This window comes from Acanthochromis polyacanthus, chromosome 4 (assembly GCF_021347895.1).
Source record: "Acanthochromis polyacanthus isolate Apoly-LR-REF ecotype Palm Island chromosome 4, KAUST_Apoly_ChrSc, whole genome shotgun sequence".
NCBI lineage: Eukaryota > Metazoa > Chordata > Actinopteri > Pomacentridae > Acanthochromis > Acanthochromis polyacanthus.
Window position 1 is genome coordinate 32,365,790 of NC_067116.1, and position 15,582 is coordinate 32,381,371.

General features: G+C 39.4%; 1 protein-coding gene across 1 annotated transcript in view; it reads left to right on the forward strand.

Moving 5' to 3' along the window:
- The window catches only part of tprg1 (tumor protein p63 regulated 1), a 33,129-nt gene that overhangs the window by 6,996 nt on the left and 10,551 nt on the right, over positions 1 to 15,582 (forward strand). Inside the window, exons 3-4 of the mRNA XM_022199634.2 lie at positions 2,084 to 2,175; positions 5,497 to 5,673. Coding sequence (XP_022055326.1) covers positions 2,084 to 2,175; positions 5,497 to 5,673 — 269 coding nt within the window. The remainder of the gene's footprint in view (positions 1 to 2,083; positions 2,176 to 5,496; positions 5,674 to 15,582) is intronic.

A 15,582-nucleotide genomic window follows, 5' to 3' on the forward strand; every position in this document is an offset into this window, starting at 1 on the left:
GCTACAGCCTGCGATGTGGGGCGTTTATAGCCTAGCCGCGCTAGAAAACCCACGACAATGAATTTAATTCTCTGCCAGGGTTGGTCTAGTTACCCTCGGTAAGCCTCGAGGTTGGATGCTCCTAAAACTGGCTGACGAATCACCATGAAGTATAAAGTCAGAAGGCGGGCATAACTAAGTGACGACAGAGGCGCGACAATTCTGACAGAAACAACCGGAAACAACCATAGAAACAAGGATAGACAAGAAGATGGCTGCGCACAATAAAAAGTCATGTTTTCACTCGGCTTTGGCCACAGCCCTTAAAGATTTGAAGCTAAAATTCAACTTGAAAGATAAACAAAGGATAAGATAAGAAAGATAAATAAGGCTTCACCGAACTCCCGCATCCTCTGATTTCCGGCGCTCTCGGAACTACGTCAGCCTATTTGTTGCGCTGATTGGTTGTATACCTACCCAATTGCTGCAGAGTGATTTGAAAGACAACCTTTTAGCCCGCCTCCCTCCCTGTCGAGAGTTCCTAGACCCTTGCGTCTTCAGACCTGGGTCTAGCCCGGCTAGGCTAGGGCGTTTAGGGAACATTGGTAAATTGTAGCATCTATCAATAAGAAAATATTCAGTAAGTCATGTGTTTTGCTGTGACAAGGTGTTACCAGTGAAAAAGCTGACCACCACAACCGCCTAGAAATACAACCAGAGTCTACGAGACAGTTTGTGCAAAAGGCTATGATTGATTATGAGTGATTCTCGAAGTTTCTCTATGTTGTTTCACTGTAAACAGTAAATCTGAGGAGCCACTTGTGAGCCGAAAGAGCCAGCTCTTTTTAGTGAGCATAAGATATGGCTCTCTTAAAAGAGCTGGAATTCCCATCTCTACTAATCACCGTGGGCGGAGCAGAATGAACTGAGGACTGTGACAGCGCAGTTTGAGTATTGTCGTGTGCCGTGAAAAACAGGCTGACATTAAAACAATAGTTCAGCGAATTAGCTCTGCATAGACGGACCTTTTCCTCCCAGTGGCTCGCTCCCCCTCTGTCGTGCCTCTGCGTCCCCCCAGAGGGACATGCCCCAGACTTTGAGAAACCGCTTTATAGATCTAGAAGAGAGATTTTAAAGCAACGCACTCGGAAGGGAACATAAACGTTACATCCTATAGATTTTCTTGGAAATTTCATCTTGAGTCCTTTTCATAGAAGTCAGTCCACAAGCTGGTTAGGGTTAGATGGTCTGGGAAGGTCTTATTTTTTAAGGTCCAGTCTGTTCACACAATGGTAAAAAAAAAAAGAGTTGTTCATATATTTAACTTGTTTTGCATTCTTACACATAGAACCTTTAAGGGACTATAAAATGTAAAAAAATTTTTTTTTTAAAAGCATACAGCAACTGTATATGTTGACCATTTCTCAGCTCATCCATCCGTATGTAACTCCATATGACCCAATATGAAAACATTTAACATAAAGGTTTGCTTGTGTTAATAGTATAAAGTATATTAGATTAAATCTCAGTTGTTTTAAAATTGTCATGAATCGACATATGCCAAGCCTAAAATGAATATTATTAGTATCACAAAAGTACAGTGTATTGCAGGCTTGTTGTATTGGATTGCTATGGGGAGTCAGTCACACATCCCGTGTTGCCAGACCAGCTCAGCACCAGCCTCAGATTACAGTAAGACTGTCAGGAGCCCTCAGTTTGAACTCTTAATCTTTTGAAGTTCTCCAACTTGGCATTGAAATAATAAAACATAAAGTGCAAGGATGGAATAGCATTAGAAAAAGAAATGCGTGTAGCTGGTAGTCTGAATGTGTATCATGTACCGATGCTTTCCCTTGTGTGTTTAAATACCTGAGTTACTCAGATTTCCACACGCTCAGCTTTCTTTGTTTGCAGTCATTTTCACATGCCCAGGCTTCATGTTTTTGTTTATTGTTGATTCGTTTGACACACAGATGCGCTGACATTTTACCAGTCCCAGCTGCACATCTGCCTCAAAGATTACCCCTTAAGCTTTCTGTGCACACGTTATGATTGTCACAATGGAAAATTAGAAAGTGACACCCGTGCATTTCTGTCTCCTCAGCCTGGCACTCTGAATCAGGCCATCAAAGACGTGGAAGCTTTGGTGAATAAGGAGGCGGATGGCAGCGTTCACGGCATGTGGCTGATGGCAGAGTAAGTTCCTGAGACCAGCTTCATGTTTAATGTAATGTGCAGCAAGTCAAAACCTTGCATCAACGCAGCAACGCTTTACCAAAGCCCCACCACACCACACCCCATTTAGCTGTAAAAAGCAGTTTTAACATGTAGTAAGTGGTTTATAATGCACTGTAATGCATTTGTAAACTTGTTTCTAAGGAATTTTTAGATGTTTTTAATATACATGTTTTGAAACAACCCAGCTCAAATTATTTTACAGGACTTAACTGCAGATTATTAAAAACATTGTGCAACAACAACAACAAAAAACTACATCAAAAATCAGCGTGGACAGAAGGACTGGTTAAGTGCCACCACCTTACACTTTGGAATCAGACCAGGTGAGCTGGTTTGACGTCCTGACTCCGCCCACCAGCCTGCTGCAGGGAGAGGTGTGGTGTTTTTATTAGACCAACAAAACACGAATAACTACAACATGACCCGATAATGAATGTTTGATCACTTGTTTCTAATGCTACAGGACAAACTTAGTATGTTATGAAGCTCTTCACTGTTTATATGTGCAAATCTTTGACAGGCAGGTTTGTTTTTAATGCATCTGCACCTTATTATGACCTGCTGAGCTTTTATTCTGAGTGCTTCATTCTGAATCTTGGAAAGAGTAAATGTATAAAACCCACTAAATACATTCTCCCGGGTCTTTCAGTAGCATTTCATTGTTTTCATCAGTGTATTTACTCAGTTATTACTGAAACCAAAGAAAAAACAATTAATTAATGATGCATTAATTATTTAAATTATCAAATTTATAAATATGTTGAATTACTTAAATATTGTGGTTACTGGGACTGCAGTGACCTGCTGCCCTCAGGGAGAAAGTGGCTGCTTGCCTGAAATTCTAAACATGTACTGTGTTATATATTGTTCTAGAGGTTCATAATGCCATATCAAATGCACACATCCTCATTATTTAACATTTCACCCAAGTGTCAATGTGTTTTTTACCGCCAAAACTCCTAGAATACCCCATAAATCAGGGCGAGGTAATGATCTAACAGAGAAAAATAATGTGACTGCAAGACATTTACCAAGTGCACTTGCAGATGTCAGGTTGTATCAATCCTGCACAAGCTTTCAGGAAACATTTAAAAGGCTGGCCATGTGAGAATGAATAATACATCCCAATTTATGCAGCTCTGTCCACACACGCCTGTCCTACATTTGGCCCGCTGTTATCGTTGCTACAGAAGCTGCTTTAGGACCTCTTGCAACAGAAAGAGTGCATTATATGGTAATTCTGTGTCTGAATTTACCCACGGGAGGCCGGTGACTAATGTTAGAAAAGCATGAGAAATTCCTCAAATCTGGCTTTGCTGCAGGTTGTCACGAGCTTTAGAGAGAGTAAGATGATCTCAGTTTCTGTGCTTGTATTATAATACTATTGCCCTCAATTGTATTTATTATTTTTTCATGATTTTAAGTTTCATTTCCCTTTTATTTTCTGCATTTTCTGAAATAGTTTTTGTCATAGCCACCATGTTTTTCGATTTAGATTTAGGAAGGTGGCATAAATTAAGCAAGAAAAAAAGAGTGCTTTTTATTTTCAGTGTTTTGTGTCCATTACTTTTGGTAAATGCTTTATTGTATTGCGACAAAATAATAGCTAACTGAACAGTTATTGAGAATATAGGCAGATTGTGTGGTTTATTTCAAGAGATGCTTTTAAATTATAGACTTGAGAGTGGTATCAATGTTTCCATTTAATTCTGGGCATGGAGCAAAAAAAAGCAGATCAAACTGGCAGTTCTCCCATGTTCAGGCTCTATACTAAGCTAAGCTAAATTAACTGGCTGCTAGCTGTACCTACTTAACTTCCAGACACAACAGAATCTTCTCGCGTATAACTGGTCAACAATACTGCAATGAAAGAAGTGTTTCCACAAAACATAGGATCTGGCATATTATAGAATGTGCAGTTTGCCCTGCAGAGGTGTTTCCCTTCACTTCTCATGCCAGCGTGTCGGCCCGCCCACAGTCTGATCCTGGACCTCTGCAACACCTCTGCACCGTGCTCGACACCCATGCCCAGTCAAGGTTAACTCATTTCAGAGCTCTTCACCCACACCTTTCCCATGATGCCTTGGCTGTTCAGTGAACTGTCTTTTTGGCCTACGGCTGCCAGCAGCAATCAGCAGCGGTTCACTCGGAGTCGGCCACGTGCATCCGGCTCAGCGGGCCGTAAGAAAGAACCACTCAGAGAGAATCCATGCCACCATGAATTAGCTGTGTGTACACAGTGGTGAGCGACGGAGCACGTGCCTCTATGTGAAAGGAAGCTGTTTTTGCGATTTCAATTAATACAGAAAACATTTTGGAACACATTTCGAGGACATAAGAAAAAGAACACTGAGTTGCTTTAATGGTGTTTCTCTTAATTAAACTTTCCTTGCTTTCCTTTTTTTTAGTGATTTAGAAATGTTTGCATTTATTTTGTATGATCTTTGCCAAAGGCATTTTTGGAAATTGTAAAACCTTTGCGGTACATAATTGAGCAGCTTTGCAATCCATGTTTTTGTGTGTGTGTTAGCTTTAAATCACGTCCTTCAGAAATGGGATACAAAACACTGCTCCTTCATCAGTCTTTTAAAGTGACAGCATTCTGTGAGTCTGACATGGTTTACTTTTATGTCAGTGTTCCTCACAGCTTTATTCAGAAAAACCCACCACAGAGAGATTACACAAGATTGGGCAGTTGGGTACATCAAGCCACGTACAGCCCATAACAATGCATCCATAAACAAAAGACTAAATCTAAATCCACTGTGTAACAAATTATTTTATTCACAGCTTTTAAACTGCGACTCAACTCGTCTTTCTGAACATTGTATACTTGCCATTAGATCCTGACTGATCCTGTCTCCATTTCAAGGAGTAATTTATAATATCAGGGATCAGTTAAGTTACCGCTGTTGTGTTTTGTCTGTTTGGTGACGCTCATATGGAGCCTGCTGCTGACTGATGCTGCAAACAACTAATAAGTTGCAATACATAAAAGTGACCAGGATGCTCATCTGACATGAAGCCGCCTCGTTTAGATGCCATCAGATTAGCAGAAAGGAGTGTAAGGCTTTAAGGGATTTCATTTGCTAAAATATAATTGATTGCAGACCTAAAAATAGCTCACAATCAGAAATTCTTGGGTCTTTTAAATGATTCTTGAACCTCCATCTTTACATGAAAATAGGAGTTTTCATCTGGTGTCTGGAGCCCAATGGATTTTTGTCAGAGTTTCTGTGAATGAAACAAACATCATCTCACACTATCTGTTGATTTAAGGGTGGATCACTGGAACAATGAAAAGGAACGTCTGGTTCTCATCACAGACAACACTCTCCTGGTCTTCAAGTATGACTTCATCATGTTCCAGTGTGAGCAAATCCAGAAGATCTCGCTGAACTTCATTGACCGCATCGCTCACGGCACCTTCAGTTTCCCAAAGCGCTCCCTGCTTCAGTAAGTCCACTCATTTCTTTCCCCCTATCCAGTAAATCTGCAGCTTTAAACTTAGAAGGTTAGCATTTTGTTATTTGTCACTGAAAATCACAACCGCAAAGCACACTTACTCTACTTTTAAATGGGCTCTTTTGAGGGTTTAGTTGGTAATTCAAAAAATAAAAACTTTGCTTGGAGAATTCCAAATATTAGCCATAATTATCTGCACTGTGCCTTAATTTGCTTCACAAAAGCTAAACTCCCTGTGAGAAAACTCCCTTTGCCTCATGATTAACCATCACGCTTTGCCGCAAAACATGCCTCATCAGATTCTTGGCCAGTATATAGTCAGTTTGTAGCTTCTTTTTTTTTTTTTTTTAATCGTACAACACAGTGTCAAATTAGAAGAAACATTTGAAGAAGTAATGAAAAATGTAGGATGTGTGTGGTGGATTGGTGCAGGGAGCAAACAGGGACAGTGGAGCTGAAGCAGAGAGACGAGTGTGCAGAGAGGTTTTTGGGGGTAAGGAGTGCATAGCTGTCACTTGGAGCTGTCACTTAACTGATTAGTGGCAAAATTAATGTAGTCCTTTCATCTAAACCTTTTAAAGACGGCTCAGGGGATACCAAACCAACTAAAACTAATTTGATGAATAAAACGTAATGTGCTGTGAAGAGCTTAGAGAGCGCGGCCTTTATTGGAGGTTTTATCTCCGCACATTACGTTAAATTATACATAAAACGCTTGTGAAAGCCACCCGGGAGTCCAACAGTAAAGAGACGGTTTCAAGTAAGAAAGACTGGAGCCTCAAACATTTCCTCTCTCTGTCTTCATCTTCGGTGCTCCCTCCCTTTCTCTCCCCCGTCCTCCTCTCTGTCTCTCCCTCAGGAAGTGTCTTCTTTTTTTCGTCTAGGTCGTTCTGTCTTATTTTTGGCAGAAACTGATCTACAGTAAAGTTCATGTATATATGGAAATGAATTCTCCCTTTTGCTCTAACAGCACACGAAACTTTGTTTCCGCATCCAACATCAATGTGAGAAGGAAACTGTGAGAGGTCAGCTGGAGAGACTAGCTGTTGTTAATGTTACAGACTCGGCCTTTGTCGTGGTAAAGTTGCATCTTTGTCAACATTTGAAAGTGTAATAGATGTGAAATTGTAAAGCAAAGTGAATGATGCAGAACTCAACATTCATGAAAGGTCTGTACTTCTGGCTAAACTATGCTCTCTGTAGTGTTTATGAACTAATGTTGGTGCTAAATAGGACGATTAATCGCCTTCAGTAAGTTATTTCATTAAAACACATCACCCAATAAGAAGAAGATGAGGAGCATGCATGTCAGAAAATGTGTAGTAGAGTTGCTGAACTACTTAGTCACAGTTTCTCCATGACACTTAGTCACAGGTGTGTTGCTGACCACCAACCATTGTCTATTAAAACAAGTGCCGCTCCTCAATGCCTTACTATCTGGAAATTCTGCCACCTAAAGTTGCATAAAGGTGTTTTGCAGCTGTCTGGTTTTAGCTAGCTAATGGAGGCTCATGCTAACGCTAAGCTATGAGACACTGCTAATAGCTAACTAAGGAGCTTCAAGCCTCTCATGACATGCTTCCAACAACATTCAGACTAAAGTGATGAAGTGTACTGGTGGCACTTAGCTCTGAGTATAAATGCATTTTAGAGGTGACAAAATACTGACAGATTTCTTGGGCTGATAATGTTGCTTTGACCGTATTTGTGGACGTCTGTTCCAGCCGAACAAGTCACTCCATCATATTGATCAGCTTTGACGATTATGTTTGATATCAAACCACTTTCAGGAGATTAATATCTTTACAGGTTGTTTACTATAGAAGATTGCAGCTCATTTGTTGTGTTTATGACTTTAGATTTTCTTGGACCAATATTTGAATAAGAATTTCCTACTTTTGATTCATATTTTAAATAACCCAGTGTTTATTTTATCTGTTTTCCAAATTCTTAATGTACCTGAGATGATTATTATTTACATTAAGTGGCTGTGGTTAAAAACTGTTTAATATGTTCTGTATATCAGTGTGAAATTTGCTTTAGCTGCACAAGACAGAGCCTGAGCACAGCTGTCTGACACCAAAAGCGTGGGACTTGGTTCCCCTGATTCAATGTGAATCTTGATTCTTTTCTTTGTGCTGCATTTCATCAGCTGTCTGTGAAATTCAGTCCTTGTGGAAAAATAGAGGAGGTCAAAAGTTAACATGATTTGCAGAAACATAAATCCATCATTAACGCATCATTTTAGAGTCAGAAAAGAGATACTGCTGTTTTCATTTGAGCCCGATATATTTATTTTTATTTTTGCTTGCATTTGGTTGCCTTTTGTCAATAGCACTGTTAAAAATATGCCAAATTAGGTATTATTAGCTGCTTCCATGTGTATTGAACCCATTAAAAGGATGCAACATAAACAAACAATTAGTGGAGTTGAGGAAAACCTAAAAATTGGGGTCGAGTGATATGTTTTTTTAACTGATTATTACATTATATTACATTATATTATATTGTGTGAAGATTAGATTAATCATAGACTATTATTAATGTTATCAGGAGGCCAGTAACAGGTTTTTGGAATGGATACATATTTGCATTAAAAATGAAAATCTTTGCGCCAAAATTCAAAATAACTCCAACTAATTCTTTGAAAAGCGTTAATTTTATGTTTTAAGCATATATTTAATGAGAAGAACATTTCAACGTTGATCCATCCATGTTGATAGGCTGTTATTTGGGATATTGAACCAGTCAGACAGTGCTGTGGGTGGGACACAGAGTGGTGACTACAGATTCAAAGAGGCGACACATACAGTTAGTACATTTTTAAACTGATTTATTCCAACTGGAACCGAAAAAAATACTGAATCATGATCATTGGTCAGGCCAATGATTAGGCTCCCTCATATTGGCAATGTAAAGATTCTCAATCAAATTCTAAAGTTTATTTTTCTATTATTTCCAAGCAGTTTTCTGAACTTTTATTCATGTTTATGTGCTTTAAAGTCATCCATATCCTGTAATTTCACTTCCCTAAGCGTAACAACGAGTTAAATTACCGGCAGCCACAGGGATTTTATCTCCCCCACATCTTTCTGTAATGTAACTCAGCAAGCTGCATTTAAAGCCTTTTAGAAAACACGAAGATCTGTTGAGTTCTGATGTATCAAAAAGCTCCTACAGAGATGGAATGATGCGTTTATTCCCACAATGCTTTTGCAGAGCAGATAAATGGAGCTACCTGCATGGTTTTGTGGTATTATTTTGCCACAGTCATGACTGGGAGACGTGGAGGGAGCTGCAGCCTGATGTGCTGACAGTTGTCATCTGACCACTTGATGTCAGTGTGCACCCTCAGTAGAGGAGGTTCACGGCAGGAGCATGCCACATCACATTTCTTCATCTGTTTGATGTCGTCACGGATGATGATAGGATCACATTCTGCAACTGGAAAGCCTCTTTATGTTATGCGCTGCAAAAAGAAAAAAAAGTCACGGCCTTGGAGCCCTGGCAGAGAAAAATAAAAACATTTAAAGCCTCGACTTAATTGCATTAAATGTACAGTTGCTGTAAAATCTGCAGCATTTGATTCTACAACGCTTTGGTATTAAAGTTCAGCCTTTGAAACTATATCACAGGCAACAATTTAACTTGGATTTCTCTCTGTTTTATGTGTGATGGCTTAGGTTAATAATAGCTTATATCAAAAGTAATAGAATTAAACTTACAGAACTGAGACTGAAAGCACTTTTCTGAACGATTGACCTTGAATTTTCCCACACCAACTTCTTCAGAACAAACAAACCTCCTCTACAGAGCATCTTTTTGGCGTCAGTACACTCGTGTGTGCATGTATTTGTGCGTATTTTTGTGTGCGCCCCGTCAGCCTCCCAAAACCTTGACGATGCCAATAGAAACTGTTGAGGGAGTGTCAGTATTTTTAGTCCTGATTATTTTGTTTTCATCTCACATTCTCCAGGTGCGACCATGAAGAAAAAGCTCAGTATATTCAGCATCTGTGGGGAAAGATGTGTTTTAAGTGCCTTCTTTCCAAACTGTCTAGACAATCTAATTACCCAGCACATCATCTGTTTTTTATTCCTGTCTGAAAGAGTTGGGTGTGGAGGTTTAAAGAAGCCCCACTAGAGGTTGGTTTGGTTGTAAGAAATATATATATTTATGAAGGTTGGAAATACTCCCAGCACTGCTCTCCTCTGTTACTCAGCTGATCAAATGTTTTTTTTTCTGCATAAGGCTTCAGAGGGAGTGATGCCTTATTTAGCCTCCACCTTAAACTACTTCAGTCAATTTTATCAACTTAAAATGTTTCCTAACTTGATCAGCTGTTATGTTGTACATATGAGTTTTTTGGCATTTGTTTTGCACACATACAGCGTGTCAAATGTGTTTTTTTTTTTCGTTTGTCATCTTCATTCCATTCTGCTGTCTTTGTGGCCACACCTGTACAAACCAAAGCAGCGTATGTATTCAGACAGCAGAGGGCAGTCCGTACAAAGTAGCTACTTAAGAGATCGTCAGCATAATGAACAGTTGGAAACCTGATCAGATGAGCTGTTGTAAAGCAGACAGGTTAATATTTCTATTTAAAATGGGGAAAACACTCAAGCCTTCAATGTATTATAAAGTATAATAGAAAAATGTTAAAGCACAATATTCTAGTAAGGATCTAATATTGAGGCATAGCTTTTTGGAATCACACTAATTGTGAACAAATTGTCTTTAATTCTGTAACTGTTAAGATTCAAAAACAGGAAAGAGAGTATTAATTCTGTTTTTTAAATCAAGTTGTTGTACAAACCAAAGCACCGTCTCATCTTGATTGCTGCTCAGTAATCTACTGCACACGTGTTGAATAAACTAGCACTGAGCTATGATTAAATGAATATAGAATCAATGTATGCTTAGCTTGCATGGCTGCACTTCAAAGTTCAGCTCAAAGGACTCATCCCAATCTTTGGCAGCAGAGGCCTAAGTATCCTGACTTGAAATATCTTCAACTCAAAACTCATCCACGGCCACAAAAAACATGTCACGACTGTTTTCACAGGCTGAATCATTGTTCTCACGACTTGGACTATCAGGAGCAAGTATATTCTGCAGAATCTTTCTTAAGACTGTAATCTTTTAAACCAGATGTACGCAGAGCGACCAAACAAGCGCAGTGATACACCACAATATACTGCCTCAACCGAAAAGGCAGAACAAAATTTGCAGGTATATACAGAGCCATATCTTCACATAATTACAGCCTGAACATCAGTATTTGTTTTAAAAAGTTAGATAATGATGTGAATCTCAAAGTAAACACATGACACAAACAATTTTGATATAATTGGTATCATTTCTTGATAGTTATCAATTGACAGTTACTGAGATCTGCAGTTAGTTAATATCATATACTTGCCTGATTACAGATCTAACTCTGCATGGAGCAGTTTTAATAGATTTATGGGTTTCTTCAATTTTTAATTCAAAATATTTAAATTTATGCTTTGTTGTCGAGTGTTTTTTAAGCCCTGTGAATCTGAACCTCTGCTTTTGAGGCTGTCATCTGCAGCTTCAAGGTGGAAATTCTTGACCATAGCACTGACCGGCTTATTTCACCAATAATGTGTCTTCCAGCATATAAAATACCTCTGTGAACATGTCAACAAGGTGAAGAACTTGATATTCCCCAGAGGCGACTTCAAGTTAGCCTTTAAAGCAAAACTTGCTGTAAAAACCGCAGCACTCCTCCAGATTCCTCAGAATATCAGTTAGCAAAGGTAACTGCAGAACAGCTTGTTTTAGTGGTTTGAAACAATAAATCACGTGGTTAAGGAAAGGAGCAGTCCTTCCAAATTCTTATGTAAAACTCCTGAGCAGAGAGCTGCAGCTGCTTCTGTCACCACTTTATTCAGAGCGACTGTTAATCACAGCTGTCAGCATGCGTTCTTTTTTAGCCTCAAATAACTGGTCAAAACTAAACTGATCACATGTAGGGAAAATGTATTTCAGGTGATTTTTGTAGTTTTATTCATGTCCCGTTTGCCAACTTAGAGTGGACGGGATTTTTGAGTTATAGTGTAACCAGCCAGTTGGGGTTATTTTGACCGCAGACCATAAATGCTTGGAGCATTATGACATTTCATATGGATCATAAAACTGAAAATCAGGATTGTCATGGGACAGTTTATGCTAAGAAACTTAAAATGTGTTGTATTAATATCTTAACCCTCTGAGCTCCAAAACTCATGACTAGGTTATGTTTATAAATTGACAAAGTTGCACAATATCAGAGTCAGAAACTGCAAAAACAAAACTGTTGAATCTTCAGAGTATGACGGTCCTTGAACTACTCATCTGGTGTGCTGCTCTACTGGGAAAATGAACCAAATCTAATCCTGTGCCTGAGTCTAAATTGTGATTTTTCATCAACATCTCTTTATTCTTTATTTCTGTCTTCTTTATCATTCACCAGAAATAAACGGTTTGCATTATTCTGATTGAAAATTAAAAGTTCTTCACTGCTCGGTCCAACAGAGAAGGCTGAACTGCAGGCTGTATTTACAAGCATAGAAAAAAACTGAAATGTAGATAGTAAAACATCTACAGTTTGTTGACCCACAACTTTTGTCAGTATTGGTCAGAACTCTGGCCACTTGGAGAAATGTTGTGGGTTTTTTTTTACATTTTTGTAAAATAAATCAAAGAAACTAAACTTTGTTTTATTTGCAATTTATGGCATTGTAATATTTCTGAGTTGTCTGTTGTGCAAGCCATGGTTGTGTGATTTCCACAAAGATGAAGGACTTGACATTGCAGAGAGAATTTGACAGAAATAAATAAACAGCCAGAAAGGGATTTGAAGGGGTTAATATTTGCCAGGCAGCAGGATTTCCACTGCAAAAAATACAATAAATTAAATACAGACTTGACTTTTCTCAAGGAAAACAACCCTGAATCCCTTTAATAACTTTGAGATTTTATTACCAGATATTGTAGTCCTACCTGTAGCACAAGTCTTGTTTTACCTCTAAATCCAAGAGGAGGGGGAAAAAAGCTAACAAGCCCAAAGACAAAGCACAGATCAAGTGCAGAATGTGCACACAGGCAGCTCCCGCAGTGTGCAATATGAATTAATAAACGCCAGTAGATTCATGTTGTTTTGAGGCATGCTGCTGTAAATTCAAACACCTTGGGAGCAGCTTTCAGCTTGTGGACTCTGCTTTTTTACGGTGGAAGTATCTTTGCCAACAGCCTGCAGCTATGATATCGCAGCTTTTGCATCATGGCATCTACAGTATCATCGCTGTAAGTTTTGGGCTTCAGAGGTTGCATAAGCAGCTTTATCATGAATTATGTAAATAGCTTGTGTGTAGCTCCATTCCTTATGTTTGCCTTCATTTTTGTAGTCACTGCTTTTTCCTTCTTTTCTTTTTGGTTGTTTTAATGTGTTGAATCCGATCCTGTTGGATGGCTACATGTATGGATGGCTGACAAACCTGCAGGCTCTGTTGAGCAATCGGACCAGATTTGTTTGTTCGCTTCCAGACAATGTGGGACACTTGCCATGACAACTGGAGCTGGGCTTGATATTTATCTTGCGTGTTGACTTAATCTTCAGCGCTTGAAAGCCCGGGTAGGAATTTTTCGTCACTTGCCCTTAAGCTCAGAATACAGTGTTTCTCTCATGCATGTGTGCGTTTTGTGTAAACACTGTGAATTAAATGGAACCTCACTGGGAAGGTCAGGAGGAGGTGGATCTCCTCAGTTTGGCCTCCATCTCGAGCTTCTTTTGATACAAGCCTTGGTATAGCGTGCTTTTTATGGTTTCTGCATTTAGTGACTGTATCAACGTGAGGCGCAGTGAAAGTCCAAACCCCAGCTCTGCCACATAAACACAGAGAAGCCTTCCAAGGCCTCTGGCTGGAAAGCCCAGCCCTGCTCTGCCTGTTTGGGCTGGCCTCCTACTCAGTGATAGCTTACCTGTGGAATTCACCAAAGCTTTTTTATATCCCCATTGATACTAGGGCAAAAGCTGCACACTCCTACAAAGGGCAATGTGTGCAAACGTAACTCCAACATCCTCACCCACATTTGCTGAAATATAATCAGTCTTTTAGCCCCAGCTTTGCTTTTGTACCATTTTTTTTCTTCCTCTCCCTTTTCCTCTATGCACAACGTTTGCTCTGGAGGTGGGACAAAATGTTCACCAGCAGCATTGTCATTTTGAAAGTACTTGTGTAAACAGGGCTGGATGATTGCATTATGGTGCAGCCCCTCCCTGGGACCATGACATATCAACAGCTACACTGCTATTGTTTAGCCTCAGGTGTTTAATTTTGGTTGGCAGGAAGTGCTCTGTTGCACAAGGCATGTGGTAAAATGTCAGTGTGACGGGTCATTTGGAAATCGGAACGCTGTTGGGAAATTGCCTGCATTCTGATATATTTATTTGTATTTCTTTGTTACCTTTTATTATGTGCAAATCAGCAGGTACATTACACTGCATTCAAGACTTCACACATTTATATTTGTCTGTTCCACAAAACATCAGACCACTAACTCCACCAGCAGTTACAGCTGCTGACAGAATCGCACAGTGCTCATTTGCTAAAGCAAGATACACTTTATGAGCACCGTTTGCACAATTTTTTGGTCAAAAATTGTGCAAGTTGTCTCTTCAGAGCTGTCATCAGTGTCTCTGTGCAGCATACCCAATTAACCCAAGTGTTTGAACATCCATACTACTCAAACAGCAAGGGCTTGTGTGGGTTTAGTGTGTAAGTTATATGGCATGTGATCAACCAACCAGTAGTGTCCCTGTGCAGGAATCCTCTGCTCCCAGTGCTCCTGCCACACTTGTAATGCTCCATGAAAGTCCTGTTATGTAAACATGAATCTTCTAAACTGTTGACTCTTAAACTCGAAATTTGTTTTGGTAAAGATGAAGCAGAAACAGAATGCCAAATCCAGTGAGTCCTACAGGTGGAAATTGAGAATTGTGTTGTTGTGGCAAAAAAAAAAAAAAAAATCTGTGCGTAATTTCCAGACTGTGACCTGGTGCACAGTGTAGTGGAGACTAATTCATGTTTCACAACTGCATACATGTTAAAGAAAGCAATAAGCAATTCCCAAGTGCTTATGACCTTTTAAGGTTTGAGAAATTGTGGGCTCTCATACTGTGAAAACTACTGTTTGTCTCCCGGTGCTGGCCCACCTCTCATCACCAGTAATGATCCTCAACATGAAGGCTGGATCATCCCAGCTGCTGACAGACACAGAATGTGATGTAACGTGGTCTCATGACTTGTAGCAGTTATTGTTTAAACACGTTGCATGCAATAACTGTGATGTGAATGGTCCCAAGACTTTCTGATCTCACCACATACATCATTGTCATTGTTAAGCGTGTGCAGAATGTTAATGGTTTTTATCACACGGTGACTACGGAAATGATGACATTCCTGCAAACATGTCTGATAGTGAGTGCATCATGTTCTGAGAAAGTTAGAATTACCAAAAAAGAAAAAAATACATCTCTCTGTGTAAATGAACGGTACAGATTCAGATTTCCACCCATGTCACTTTTGTACTTTTGTCAGTGTCACTGTTAACTGAATGTTTTGGATATTAATTATTGCCCTGTGACTTGTTTATGACGTTACTTCAACAGGACAATTAAGCTACTGCAGCAGTACTGTTTGTGTTGTTCTACTACAATTTAAGTTGTGTCAGGCTGACGAGTCAAACCTGTCGCTGCAGGTTTTTCAAGCCACTGTTTTGAATGATCTGGTAGTTGTTTACCTGCTCTGTTCCACACATGCCACAAAGAAAATGGGATGGTAATGTGGCTGACAATAATCAAATTAACTCAACAGTTGCAATGCTGCACAACTA